Consider the following 15,054-nt stretch of genomic DNA (forward strand, 5'->3'; position numbering starts at 1 on the left):
AGTTCCCAGAATCATCAACTTTTTGTGGGCCCATAATCCCTCTGGAAGGATGGTACTTGATAAATAGTGAAAATCACACCATGCTGGAGGAAAGAAAAATTCCTGGTAAGACCATAGCTTCCATGTTGTGTACATAAAAACAAGGCAAGCTGCATCTGGGGCTATGAAACAAAGAGACACAACCCTAAAAAACCTGCAATTCAGCAAATCCTCTCCCTTATATTCTCTCTTTCCCCCATCTCTCCAAATCGTTGATATTGATTTTTCTTTGGTAACTAAGCTCATCAGCTCCTGAGATGATAACTATTTTCCTTGTAACCAGGTTCCAGGATTGTAGGATTCTTTTTTCTCTCTTCTTGGAGTCCCAGGGAGCAATAATGGTGAAATGTCAGACACAGGACTGATTTTCTTTTTCAGTAGGAGTAAGGGGCACCACGTGACATGCCCTCAAATCATCGTATGTAGGCAACTGCCTATTCTTCTTCCTCTTTAGGACAGACCGACTTGGGACTGGGCAGAGGATAAGAGATGATTGTAGTAGCAAGGGCCTTGGACATGAAGTCAAAAGACCTGGGTTCTATTCAGTGGAGCCACTAGAAGACTTTGGGCTCCTTCCCCTCTGCAAGCCTCATTTAATGAAGAACTAATTGACTTCTGAGGTTCCTTCTGGTTCTATTGTTCATCTGTCTCCAGCTCATGCACTGATTCTGCCCTTCAGGCGTTAGCTGGGGAAAAGCAGTGGCTTCCCAGTGCATAGAATTCTCAAATTGAGGGTTCTAATCCTAATGGGGAAGGCAAGAGTTGAACTCATTCGTGCAGGCAACAAGCAAATACACACCTGCTGTATTCAGAGAACTATGCATGGAGAGTTGTGGGTAGCAGTGTTGTGGGACTGGGCACAGGTTGTTAGCATTAGACCCTCACCATGACCTAGGACGAGCCACTTTCCATCTTTGGGTTTGTTTCCTCCTTGGTAAAATGGAGCTAATCATACTTTGACTACCTTTCTCACCCAGCTGTTGTGAGGATCCAGTGAGATAATGTAGGGAAGGTGATTTGGGATTGTAAAGTGCTATAGAAATGTTAATTGTCATCGGCAGCCGCAACTTCTCTATCTAATGGTCCTGTTGCCAAAGCCACGTGTTGCCTGTTAGGAATTATCTTGCTCCTCCCTCCATGTCACCACTGCCTCTCCCCTATCATTAGCGCTGTGAGATGGCCGTTTCAAAAATGGGGGAGACTAGACAAGATCTCAGTCATCTCTCTGAAGTTCCTTCCTTTGTGTTTTTCCTCTTTGCAGTGGCAGTGAACGTGTAGCATCATTGGCCAGCTCAATCATCACTGAGTGAGCAAAATTGAAAGACTCAGGCAAAGGAAGAGAAAGAGACCAGATTCCAGATATTTCATGTTGTTGAGTTCCATGTGTCATTGTAGGGAGTCAGATCAAATCTTTTGGCTTCTGAGATTGTATCTCGGGGAAGTTCTCTCCTCATGTTCCCGGTAGGTTGGGAGGTGACAGGGTATCTAGCCTAGCTAGATTGCAAAGATGATCCCTGAGGATGGAGTGAGGAAATGAAGTCATCGAATGGAGCAAAGAGACGACCCCAGAGGGTAGACCCTAGAGGATGAAGGGACATGATTTCAGAAGGTAAGTCTCAAAGGATGGAAGAAGATAACTCCTTATCTCCCTCCTTGCACTCCCTTTCAGCTTTTGGAATTGTAACCAAATCAACATTACTTGGTGTGTCTATAGACTGCCCTATTGTTCCACTAATCACCCCAACCAAAATACCCTTCCCTGGCCACCATTTCTCTATATGTGTTGTCTCCCCCTATTAGAATGAAAGTTCCTTTAGGTCAGGGACTATCTTGCTTTTATATTTATATCCCGAACACTTAGTACAGTGATTGCCAATAGTAATCATTTAATGAATGCTTTTCTATCCATCCATTCCCTCAGAAGATAAAGCTGACCTCGGAGGGTATACCTCAGAGGATGGATTTTAGAGGCCAGAAATGAGATGAACTCAGAGGATGGGATGTGGAGGTGATTGCAGAGGATGGACTCCAGGGGATAGCGGGAGATGATTCTTAGAGTAGACCTCTGATCGTAGAAAGTAGAAAGAGGAGTTGCTCCAGAGCCTGGACCTTCAAGGATGGAGGGAAAGGACCTCCTAGGGTAGACCTCAGAGGACAGATTGTAGAAACTAAAGAGATGAGCCCATAGGTTGGCCCCCAGGTGGTAAAGCTCTATAATATTCCTGAAAAGTACACGGAGGAGGACTCTGGTGTACTAAGAAAATAGCCCTGAGTGAGGAAAATTGAGGCAGAGAAACTGTAAGAGGAAGAAGGAGTCTGGAACAAGGGAATAGACCCCACTGTGGGATGCAACATGCTGATCAGGGATATTCTGCAGGCTACATTAAGAGGAATGTGAAGCTGACATCTTGAGAGTCTCCTGATTAAAGCAGGATATCTGTCCACAAGATTCCCATTTCCATATCAATCCACCTAGATGTAGTTGGTCAGAAGTCCAGAGGAAACGGTCCAGGTATGAGTCACCATTGACAATGCTGTGTAACTTCTGAGATAGCACTAGCTTCTCTCACTTATAACTGGGGAGGCTGTGGAAAATCAATGAAATAATATACAGCCAATTCACAGACCAATTAATAAGTTGTGGCAGTGGTGTGTTTGAATTCTGGGATCCCAAGGGAAATTTTCAGAAAGGGTCCCTTTACCCCTGGTTAATTGCAAAATAACTAGCTCTCCTGCAGAAAAAGGGCTGTTTGGGCAGTATTTAGACCGATGATTTATGGCTCATCCCAATCTCTGAAAGAGCCTACGTGGATTAGCAAATGGAGCACTAGATTGGGAGGCAAAAGACCAGGCTTCCGGACACCGACTCTGTGTGACCTTAGACATGTCGATTCCCTTCCCTAGGCTTCAGTTTCATCTTTTATAAAATGAGCTGATAGCTTCCAAGCTCCCTTTTAGCTTTAATATTCTAGGTTTTACTTGTTAGTATCTCTGATAAAAGGTTCCCGAGGGGAAAATGCTGAAAGTAATATCTAACACAGAGGTTTGGGGTGTACTGTAGGTGTGTGGGTGGGGAGGTGATCTTGAGGCAGCATGGTGCATTGCAAAAGGCAGGTTTGCCATCAGAAGACCCAGGATGTGAGCTCTGGCTCAGCCATTTATTCCAGTGTGATTATTAGCAAATTGCTTAATCTGTTTGAATTTCAGCAAAGTGGGGCTAGTAATAGGACCATCACAGGATGTTAGAGCTGGAAGGACCCTGGGAGACCAAGCGGTCCAACCCCCTCATTTCTGAGAGGAAGAAACTGAGACCCAGCGAGGGGGGGGGAGGGAGGGACTTGCCTGAGGTAGTACTTACCTCCCAGGCTTGTAGGAGATAATGGACTGAAAGGGCTTTGTAAATTGTTTATAGAAACGTGAGCAGTTATTAGTGGCTAAGTTCTAACCGTTCTCTAGTATTCGAGGGAATCCAAAGTGGTCTGCAAATGAAGTGGTTTGAGCAATAGTAGATACATTTCAGGTATTCTCATCACCCAGATCACCTAGAGCTAGCTGAAGGGGGTGGAGGGGGGTGGGGGAAAAGAACAATGACTGCCTAAGCAATTCCGATGCTTTCTTCAGGCATCCTTTCCCTCCCCCCTCTCCACTCCCCTTTCCAAGGGTAAATTCTGAATCGGTGCTGAATTGGGGGGAGGAGTTGGTCCTTTCGTATGGGGGGGGCAGCTGACCCCATTTATCTGCTTTAAATAATCATAGCTTTAGAGCTGCCAGGGACTTAGAAGGCCAAATAGTCCAATCCTTTCATTATACAGAGAAAGAAACTGTGAGACCCAGGGAGGTTATGATAAACAAAGTACATTTCTCGGAACAACCCTATAGGTAAGTGAGGCAGGTATTATGGCACCCAATTTACAGAAGGGAAAACGGACTCAGAAGGGAAGGTCAAGGTCACACAGCTCACAAGCAACCGAGTCAGGTCTGGAATCCAGGTATCTTGAGTGTATGGCATCACATAATACCCTTGCCTCTGTTTTCTCTAGCTCTAGCCTCTAGGTACACTTTAAGCATGTCTCCTGGCATCCTTTTCTTCTAGGATGGCTAGCGTGATATCAGTAATATCGCCTTCAATCTCCCACCCCCACCTACACACACGTAAGTGGCTCAACTGGGACTGGGACTTGGATTTTCTGATTACAATTCTTTCCAGCACACCGCAAAACAGTTTGTATCCTAATTAGGGTTGTGTCTAACCTAATAGATCACCCACAGAGCAGCCATTTCTACCCCCATAATATCTCTTGCATTTGTCCTCTCCCTGCCTCCCCATTGTCACTACTGGTTTCCTGAAGGCTCTCATCCCTAATTCTCTGCTATTTTAACAGCCGGCTTAACTGGCCTCCCGTTCTCTGGCCTTTCCCATCTGCAGGTCATTCTCCATGCTGCCTGGGTGATCTTCCTAGGGCGTCCCCATGATCCTGCACTCAGAATCTCTCAGCAACTCCCTAACCCTGGTATTCTCTCCCATCCCACCTTCCCTGCCTTATTGAATTATTTTCTTCCTCACACTACGTGCAAGTTAAATTGGAATCCTCACCATCCCCTGGTTCAGGACTTGCTTACTCCCATCGTCCTCCATTTCTTGGCTAGACTCCTCCTCCATCTCCATCAGTTGAAGCCACCTCCCCTAAGGAGCCTGCCCTGAGGCACTCCCCCCCCTCCCCCGACACTTTCCAGGTGCAGGTGAGCAGCTTTCTCTTCCTTTCCTTTGCACTCGGCTTACCCCTCTATTCATAGTTATTTGTGGACTCATTGATCCCTTTGGTTAGACTTTAAGTGCCCTGAGGGTAAGTGGAACTGTCTTGGGCGGTCCACCACTTAGTATAAGGAGCCACCATACACTGATAATACTCGGTGCTCTATCTCTCGCTGCTCATTTGAGGAAGAGATGCTACCTAAGGCAGGCACGCTATTATTAGCTCCTTCCCTGTCATTTTTGTCCCACCTCCAAGGCTTACTACCTGTGTGACTTTAGTCAAATCATCTAACCACATTCCTGGGCCTCAGTTTCCTCCTCTGTAAAGGGAAGGTTTTGGATTAGATGGCCTATGATCCGGTGTCTCTCCCCTTCACCCCTACCCCCCAAGGTTTTTGACATCTTAAGTAAGTCCTGAGAGCCTGGGCTCACAATACACAGGTGGGGAAGGGGAAGAAGGTAAGATCTCTTCTCCTCTTCGCCCCCCCCCCCCGGCCCCTTCTCAGAATGGCAAGCGCTGGCAGGGCCCGCAAAGCTCAGCTATGGCATCTTCTTTATTGGACGGAGGGGGTAATGGAGACCCCCCCCCAAGCTGGGCAAGGGACTTGCCCAAGGTCACTGAGAGTGGGAAAGTATCCCCCTCCAGGCCTTCTCCCCCCACCCCCCGCCAGTTACTGGAGCCAACCTGGTTCCAGCATCTTCCGCTTCAATTTGCCGAACCACGGAACCATCCCTAATACATCCCCTACTGAGAAAGGCAGGTTCCTGAGCAAGTCCCTCTGTCCCAGCTTAAAGGGGTGGGCGAAAGTAGGGAGCCAAGCATTCTTCTCAGGCAGACGAGTACCAAAGCCACAAGACTTGGCTCGGACCCTGGGCAAGGAGCAGAGCAGGGTTTTGGTTTTTTGTTGTTTTTTTGGGGGGGGCAGAGTTCTTCGGCCCATCCCGTAGGCGGCCTCCTCCCTCTACGCCCAAGGTGGGGCCGGCCCCGCCCCGGGAGCTAGGTGTGCATGGGGGGCGGGTCCGGAGGCGGGGCAGAAAGCCCTGCGGAGGCAGCCGGAGGAGGGGGAGGAGCTCCACCGCCCGCGAAGTGGCGCCCAGGGATGCAGGGGGCGGAGCCTGGGAGGAGGCCGGCTGGCGAAGTGCAGGCAGGAGCTAAGTGAGCAGGGGAGGAGCTCGGGCCGACGTGAGGGAGGCGGGCCGGCCGACGGGAAAAGTGGGGCGGGCTCCGGCTCTCTCCGAGTGGTTCCCAGTGTTGTGGCGGAGTGAGGGAGAGGAGAGAGGGAGAGAAGAGCAGAGCAGAGGAGAGGAGAGAGGGAGGGCGAGGAGCAGGACGAGCAGGAGAGCGCGCTACAGCGCTGAGCCTGCCGGGAAGGAAGGAAGCAGGCTCGGCCGCGGCAGGGGCGAAGGCTGCACCGCGCGCAGCCCGGCGCCTGCCCCGGCTCCGGTTCCCACTCCCGCGCGCCAGCCCGCACGCTCACACGTTTCATGGACGCGGCGGCCAGCCCCTGCCAAGTGTTCCGTGCGCCCCTCCACTAAGAGCGCCCAGCAGTCCCCGCACCCCCTCGCACTGTCTTTCTAGCCCGGGCGCCAGCCCTCCCGTCCCGCGCCGCCCTCCGGGCGGACCATGGATGACAAATCCAACAAGCTGCTCCTGGCCCTGGTGATGCTGTTCCTGTTCGCTGTGATCGTTCTGCAGTACGTCTGCCCCGGCACCGAATGCCAGCTCCTCCGCCTGCAGGCGTTCGCCTCGTCCCATGCTGACCCGTACCGCACCGAGGACGAGAGTCCGCCCCGCTTCGTGGCCCGCCTCAATTTCACCGACGCCGAACTCCTGCGGAAGGTCGACTTCAACATCAAGGGGGACGACCTCATCGTCTTCCTGCACATCCAGAAGACCGGGGGCACCACTTTCGGCCGCCATCTGGTGCGCAACATTCAGCTGGAGCAGCCGTGCGAGTGCAAAGCTGGCCAGAAGAAATGCACTTGTCACCGGCCCGGCAAACGCGAGACCTGGCTCTTCTCCCGCTTCTCCACCGGCTGGAGCTGCGGCTTGCACGCTGACTGGACTGAGCTCACCAACTGCGTGCCCTCCATCGTGGATAGCAAGAAAGAAGTCAAGCTGCGACCGACCAGGTGAGCCAGGCAGGTCCGCACGCGCGGCCCGCCGCCGTGACTGCCGGGGCCCCGAGCTTGCAACTTTTGTCCCAGGGTGGGGGCGTGTGTGTGTGTGTGTGTGTGTGTGTGTGTGTGTGTGTGTGTGTGTGTGTGTAGGGGGTGAAGGTGGCCAGCGCGACTCCCAGTGCCTTTCCCGGGGCTACAATGAATGCATTGTCTCTTCCCCCCTTCCTCCCTAGTCCTAGCTGTGTCGGGGTGGGGGGGCCCTTTGCTTTTCTGGGGGCCGGGTGGCATCCCCTTTGATCACGGGAAGCATGCAAAAACAATTCCCACCGAGAGTGACCGCAAACCGCCACCGTGGGCTAGGAAATTGCCTTCATACAGCTGCAGTAATTGTCCGCCGTCTGCGCGCTTCTCCCTCCCTCCCGTCCCCCCCCCACCTTTTCCCTCTGCAGAAACTTGATGGGAAGGGGGTACCCAGTCCACATCCAGAAAAGACCATCCAGGGCCCTTTGGAACGGGAATAGTGGCAGGGACTGGTCATGGGGGTGGGGAGTGTAGCTGGACAGCTGTTTAGGCTGAAGAGGGAGGGGGACAGGGATCGGACTGATTGCTATCTAAATACCGTTACTGAAGCCAGACACCCCACCCCACCCCCGACCCTCCACAAGCTCAGGAGAGCATCGAAAAAGACGAGCTCTCCAGCTCTCCAGACACAATTTGATTTTTCTCTGCAGGTGTTTCTGGACAGCCCTACAAATATAGCTCTCACTTCCCAGCTTGCTTCGTTGCAAACTCTAGTTATTTGTAGTAAAGGACTTCTCTTGGTTGGGGGTGAAGGGGGGTGCTTCCAGCCTGTACATTGGAGGGCCTCGGCGGGGCTTCCTCGCAAGCCTAGAATTACTTCACTGTATTAATGTGGTAAGATAGCCTGGTGTCACCTGCGGGGATCAGCTGGCTGCGTGCCTCCCCTGATTTTCAGACTCGTCTCTGCCCAGTAGAATCGGGTGGGGGTGAGCCTCCGAGCTCTGTGGAGTCTGGGCAATATTGAAGGCACACAGCAAACCATACTCCAGGAGGAACTGAAATGGAGGGCTTGCCAGAGGGTTGTAGAGTAAAGTTGTATGGTATTGGAACAAAGGTTCTCCCCTTTCTTTACCATGCCCTTTTATTTCTTGGCAGTAAGTGGGGAGGGGGCCGGTTTCCTCCTGTCATCTTGACAGGTCCAGGAGGCTGTGAACGAATTTGGTGGAGCCAGTGCTAAGGGCTTTTTTGGGGGGAAAAACCTACCACCAGCCACTAATGGCTCCGGTTGTGTAGCCCAGATGCCCTGGCTTTGAGGACCTGTGCCCTCACATCCTCTCCAACCTAAGCCGTGAGAGAAGGGTCTAGCTCTTGGCTGTAGATTGTTCTGTCATTCTTTTCCTCTTCACCCTCCTCCCCACCCCAAGTGTATTACTTCTCCACCTTCCATGATATTATAACGTCTGGCAGATGGTTCTCTGAACTCCACAGTGAGTGATGGACCTTCTGTCTGATTGGAGCCAAATTTTGCTGTCAGGACTGAATGGCTAGACTGTTTCTGGAAAGCCAGTGGGAGGTCACCTGGATAGACTTCTTGGGGACAAGTTTCAACCTCCCCAGTCCCTAACCCTTTCCCCTACCCATAACACTTTTTCTTTAGTGCTGGAGTCCGCGGGTATCTTTAATTTTGTTGCCTCTTCAGCCTAAAATGCCGTGGAGACGGCCAAGAGTCTTGGTCTTGAAGGGTCAGGGAACTGCCTGGACAGACCTGGGGCCCTTATACTGCTCTTCCCCAAATCCTGTTGCCTTGTGGGCTCTCAAAGGATCTGGGGATGATAAAGATCACCACTTACACTGCCTGGCTGAGAAGCTAGTCCTTGCCTTGCCGCTATGCTCAGTGCATGGCAATTTCAAAGGAGATCTTCAGGGCAGACATAGCATTCCCCGCCATTGCCCCCAGGATGGCAGGGGGCCTAGGTCCTTATTATAGCCCAGCTCCTGAGAAGTTCTACAATGTATTCCTGTTTAAAAAGCCTTCTGAATGGGTGGGCCAGGGGTCTATGTGGTTGGTCCTTGGACACACCATTATTAATGCCCTACGGATTATTTACTTAATTGACCTCTGAAGAAATCAGACTATAGGAGCCTTTGTTACCATAAGTTTTAACAGTCAGGACCTTTCAAGGAAGGGTTTTCGTCTATGGGGAGAACAGCTTTTCTCACTCAAATAGAAGCAAAAAATGTGTTTGGAATAGAATGGAATGGAATTTCTCTGTAGTTTTTTTTTCATTTTTTTACAAAGGGTGACACTACTGCCATCTAGTAGGGGGAGAAAGGTTTCTATCATTTTTCCTTTATCAAAGATGACTCTTTTTTCAAAGTCGTGGTTACGGGGTTACATGCTATTTTCAAGAAATGAAAATCTACCAGAAGCATTTCCACTTCAATCTCTCTCTCTCTCTCTCTCTCTCTCTCTCTCTCTCTCTCTCTCTCTCTCTCTCTCTCTCTCTCTCTCTGTGTGTGTCTCTCCCCCCCTTTCCCCCTGACCCCCCCTCCCTCTGTCCATCTCCCCACCCCAATCCCTCACTCTGAAAAGAATGTTAACCTGAGAACTCCAGGATCTTGGATTTCCCACCATTCTGAGGTTGTCTCCTATTTGGGGAATTAATTCTCTCTGTTTTGACAGGCTAGGTGAGCCCTCTGTGTGTGTCTGGGTGGATGTGGAATTTGCAACTAACCAAAGGGTGCTCTATTGACAGCCATAGCTCCTTAGATTGTGCGCCCCCCCCCAATACAGAGAGATCCATTGACTTAGGACCGTGATAGAAAAATCTTTCTACTGAAATGAATTGAGGACAGTCTCAGCAAGCCAGTGTGCATTAGACTAGGAGTTAGGACACCTGGCTTCTACTGCCTGTGCTAGCCTAGGCTTTAGACAAGATATTTTACTTCTCTGGGCCCCAGCTTCTTATCTGTAAAATGGGGTTGTTAATATTGCTTTACATTAGTAGCTCACGTTTCCCTTGAAAGCTTGCAAAACCCTGAGTGAAGTAAGCAGTGCAAGCAAACATTCTTATCCTCATTTTATAGATAAGGAACCTGCCAGAAGCAAAATGTCTTACCCAAGGCCACCCAGCTAGTAAGTGGCAGAGGCCGAACCCACATTTCCCTACTTCTGGTGTGCTGCTAATTTACTCTATCATGTTGCTTCCTCCTTTAAGAGGAGAGCTCCTGCTGAAGCAGAGGCTGCCATGACTGCATGATGGACCAGGCAGACCTTCAGGATTGCCTGGGTGGGAGCTGTAGGCTAGCTAGGGCCATGGAGTGGCAGCGAAAACTCCCCAGTTCTTTTCTTCCTGATGTCAGGGATGTTCTCTGTTCACAGGGCCAATGCTTTTGTTTCCTGGGGCCTCAGGTTCACAATGAATCAGCGAACATTTATTAAATCTACCAGAGACTGAGCTAGACATACAAAGACAAAAATGACAGTTCCTGACCTCAAGGTCCTTATGTTCTATCTGGGGAGACCGCTTTACATAAAGGAGTATAGAGGGAATATATGCAAGCTAAATACAAGATACTTTGGGGAGAAAGGACAATAGAAGCTGGGAGGATTAGGAAAGGGGGTGCCTCTCTTAATGAGGCCAGCCAGCCTTAAGGAGCTGATGGGAGAATCCTTGGGTGCTTTGGAGCTGCCAAATGGAAGAGAATGCCATCACATTGCCTGCCACAAGACAAAGAGAGTGCTCGGCCAGCCAAAGCCTCAAGATGTTCATTAAGGGGATTTTTTTTGTTTCCATTAGAAATGGCTGTTGAAGTATCTGTCACCATGTCATTGGGGGTTAGCAAATGGTCCTGCTCCTCTTAAAGCCACTAATAACATTTTTGAAATTGCATCTGAACACCATTGCCCAGCAGCTGTTGAAACTCCAAACCTCTCGGCTGTTCAGGGCCACATTCACAGCTGTCTATCTAAGGGCGTTGACTTGGTGTGAAGAATTCAAGAGGGGGGCCTGCAGGGCTGGAATGATCTTCCTTTTCCCCATAAGGGAAATTTCTGTTGGCAAAGACCTAACTCTAAAAGCTATAAAATGTTTTCACTTGTAATACTCATAACCCAATTTGTGGGACCCAAGAATAATTTGGTTTATTTTTTTTACACAGCCTAACTGAAGGATAAATAATTGGCATGTGAAATTGGGTGGAGTATTGTGGGTATCACAGATAGGGACTAGCCCCAAATTTAGGTGTGGATGATTGCATTCAGAACAGGGGGCCTTAGAGATCAAGTATGATTGTTCCAAATGCATGGGCTATTGTGAGTGATCTATTTCGCCATTTAATTGAATAACACGGCATATTCTATAGGTAGCCATGCTTTCTATAGACTGAATAAGCAGTAGATCTCACAATGCCCATGTATATGTTTCTACTTTTCAAACCTATGTAGATGATGCTGTGTTTAATAAAATACAAACTCATTTCAAAGCTTTGTTGAATTCTGAGTTGTCTTTTGTGGATGTGGGTTTTCTCATATCAAAAGGAACTAATAACATTATTATGAGGGAAAGCTCACGAAATTTTTTTGACTAAATCCTCATGTACAAAAAGGTTTGGAACCCCCGATTTAGTCTGACCCCCGTCATTTTATAGACTCATCAATCACCAAGTACTTAGGAATCAAGGACTAGGGACCAACTGCTATGATAAGCACTAGCCTCAGGAAGCTAACATTCTCTTGATTCAGCTCAGCATGTACACAGGGTAAGTAAATGCAGATGAGGAAACTACCATGGGAGAAATGACTTGCTGAAAGTAGATAGTAGCAGAGCTAGATCTCAAATCTAGATTCTCTACCTTGAAATTGAGTGTTCTTTTCACTACTTCATATTACCTTATTTTTGGTTCTTTTTTTTAATTTTTGAGCTAATTCCATTTGCCAAGAACAAGAAATTTTCTTTCACGTCTCAGATTCATGTGTGTAAATCTTGAGCTTAATTTTTTCTCTCCTTTTTTTTTTTTTAAACCAAGAGTAGATTGATTCTCTCATGCAGCAAGTTGGGATTGCAGTGATTTGGAAAAGCTAGCTTACCCATTTGTATGGTCCCATTTTATCTTGGGTTCGATGACTCTGCCTTTGTCCACCTGTCTTTAGTGAGAGCTGTTGGAGCTGTGGGAGCTTTCATCCCTTTTGACTGGCTCAGTATTTATTAAAAGGAAGAGAATTCATCATGGCAGCACCTGAGAGACTTGATGGGTTACCCAGTATCATTTCAGGGAAGTCAAATAGCTGTAAACGGCCAGACTTCTTCTACCCAGACAGATCTGAGTTCACAAGGTAGCCAGTACAAGGGACACTCTACTGTAGAATGTTAATGTAGAATGAGCCAGGCAGGGTTAAGAAATATTTATTTGAAGACCCATAGCATGACCTTACATATATTACAATAAATTTAGAGCTGGGAAGGATTATATGGGTCATCTAATCTAACTCCCTCATTTTACAGCTGGGGAAACTGAGTCTACCAGCGATTAAGTGATTGGTCCACAGTCACACAGGTAGTACTTCCAAATCTATCACCCCCTCCCTCTACTTGAACACACTACCTCCTCAATTTAGGCAATTTTGGTGGTCTGAGGCTTATTTTTAATGGATAAAGAGTCCTCAAGTGAAGGAAATGGATTTTTGGTTGCACATATCTTTTAAATAAATAATTAAAATAATTTAGATGTGCTTGGCAGTATATTTCAGCACACGGCAAGTGGTTTGTAAGATTTAGGATTTGTTGTAATGGAAAGAACACTGGATGTGGAGTTGGGTTCAAATCTCAGCTGTGTCCTTACTGCTACCTCTCTCCAATGAATAAGTGGGACTAGATGACCCCTAAGGTTCCTTCTTTCTTTAGTTATGGCCTAGAATAATTCCTTAACCACTATGGCCACCCCTGGGAAAATGGAACCTTCAGCTAGAAGATCTCAAGTTTGTCATCCCCCCCCCAAATTGTCTTTTGCCTTTAGGCAAAAGAGAATAGTTTTAGGGTAACTTTGAGAGATCTTATGGATATTCATTATGGTCATGAGAACTTCAAATCTGGCCTCAGACACTTACTATCTGGGTGACCCTGGGAAAATCACTTCACCCTGTTTGCCTCAATTTCCTCATCTGTAAAATGAGATAGAGAAGGAAATGGCAAACTATTCCAGTATCTCTGCCAAGAAAACCCCAAATGGGGTCATGAAGAGTCAGACAGGACTGAAAAATGGCTCAACAAGGAAAGAGCTGGCAGAGTCTTTAAAGATCATCTTATCCATTTTCCTCATTTGACAGAGGAGGAAACTGAGGCCCAGAGAGGGGAGGGAATTTGCCCATTTGGGAAAGCATGAATTAATCAATGAATAGTCATTTCTTAAGTGCTTATTATGTTATCAAAATGGTGCTAATTGCTAGGCATACAAAGACAAAAAGCCAAGACAGTCCATGCCTTTAAGGAGCTTAACATTCTGATAAAGAGCCATTTGTCATCTGGCTGGCTCCTTTTTTAAAGAACTTCTGAAACATTCTAGATTTTACCCAGAATTGGGGAAGTTCTTAATAATAACAATAAATCCCCCGAATTACAATTAGAAATTTTTTATCTTCTCAAGACATCCTTCAGAAGATGCTGATGCTAGGAGTTGATGATGTTGTTATTAGATTGAAGATATGTGATTAGTAAAGAGTGAATATTTAAGGTTCTTCTCAGCTCTAAATTCCTAAGAGGTGTTATTGGCTAATGTAGTCTCAGGTATAGATTAGGAGAATACAGACATTAGATTTCTCTATCCAGGTATTAGAATGTGCCTTCACTGATTATATATGTATATGTATAATGTACATATCATACATATGTAATATATGTGTATATATGCCCATATATAAGTTGGATTATATATGTATAAGATTATAGATATAGATAATGTGTATATACATTATATATAATATATATTTCTGATAAGGTGAGATTTTGTTTCATTGGTTAGATCTGCCTTAGAGTTTCTTTCTCTAAAGCAGATCATCACCTGCTAATGACTTATTATTTAAGTGTTAGGGTTAGGTTTGCCTGAGGCACTTAGAGGTTAAATAATTTGCCTAGGTAGGATCACATTGCTAGTCACCTGATCAGTTCATCAGTCAATACACATTTATTAATCACCTACTAAGTGCCGAGCACAGTGCCAGGTGCTGAGGATAAAAAGAGAAAAGTGGACCAGTCCTTGTCAGAGTCCTCAGTCAGAGACATGATTTTGTTCATGGTCTTCCTGATTCTAAGACCAGTACTCTCTCTGCCATGATACTGCCTTTATAAACCATGATCTCATTAGAAGTGAAGTTACATGAGGACAGGGACCATTTCCCTTTTGTCTTTGTGTCTCCAGGACTTGGCACATAATAAATACTCAATAAATGCTCAGTTGAATAGATTTACTTAGAAATACTCAGTAGCAGAATTAATATGGGTTTGACAAGTAAGAGGTAAAGGTAAGTGCTCGTGAAGTCTCTTGATCCTACTGAACCTCAGTTTCCTTTGTAAAATGAGGGGTTGAACTACGTTATATCTCTCTAAAATTCCTTCCACCTCTAAATCTTATGAATTTTGGAGAGTTCGACAAGTACTGTGCATATATTCGAGAAGTTCCTAAGGCTTTAGGGCAATCTTTCCTTCTTTGGTCTTTGGCCTTTGACCCGGGCTTCCTTGACTTAGCCATTGCATTGCCTTAATGAGTTTACATTGTTTTAACCAAAAAAAATTTTAGCTGACAAGCAGAAGATCCTGTTTCCTTCACATCCTGGTTAACTGAGGTCTTGCTATATGTTAGATGATTCATAATCAGCCTGCCAACTGACTTACCATTGAAACAACATGGGTGGGTACAAGGGATTTTACAGCTGAAAAATGAACCCTGACACTTCCTGATAAACAAAATGAGATTATTTAATCACTGATGTTAAAAATTTTTTTGAATTAGTTGTCTTTTTCTCCCCATCTTCTAAATCATCATGGCTAATGAAGAAGCTTAATGGTAAATGGCTCTTGTATTGTCATTGTGAGCTCAGAGAAATGTTTATGTCTGGATGCTAGTAA

At 46.9% G+C, this 15,054-nt stretch overlaps 1 protein-coding gene across 2 annotated transcripts in view; it reads left to right on the forward strand.

The window, feature by feature from the left end:
• Positions 1-6,000: 6,000 nt before the first annotated feature.
• Positions 6,001-15,054, forward strand: part of HS6ST2 (heparan sulfate 6-O-sulfotransferase 2) — a 282,387-nt gene continuing 273,333 nt past the window's right edge. For both annotated transcript variants that reach the window (XM_020969878.2, XM_020969880.2), the window contains exon 1: positions 6,001-6,925. In XM_020969878.2, coding sequence (XP_020825537.1) covers positions 6,417-6,925 — 509 coding nt within the window. In that variant the 5' untranslated portion in view covers positions 6,001-6,416. The remainder of the gene's footprint in view (positions 6,926-15,054) is intronic.

The sequence above is a fragment of the Phascolarctos cinereus genome, unplaced genomic scaffold, assembly GCF_003287225.1.
Source record: "Phascolarctos cinereus isolate Bilbo 61053 unplaced genomic scaffold, phaCin_HiC Scaffold_8;HRSCAF=390, whole genome shotgun sequence".
NCBI lineage: Eukaryota > Metazoa > Chordata > Mammalia > Diprotodontia > Phascolarctidae > Phascolarctos > Phascolarctos cinereus.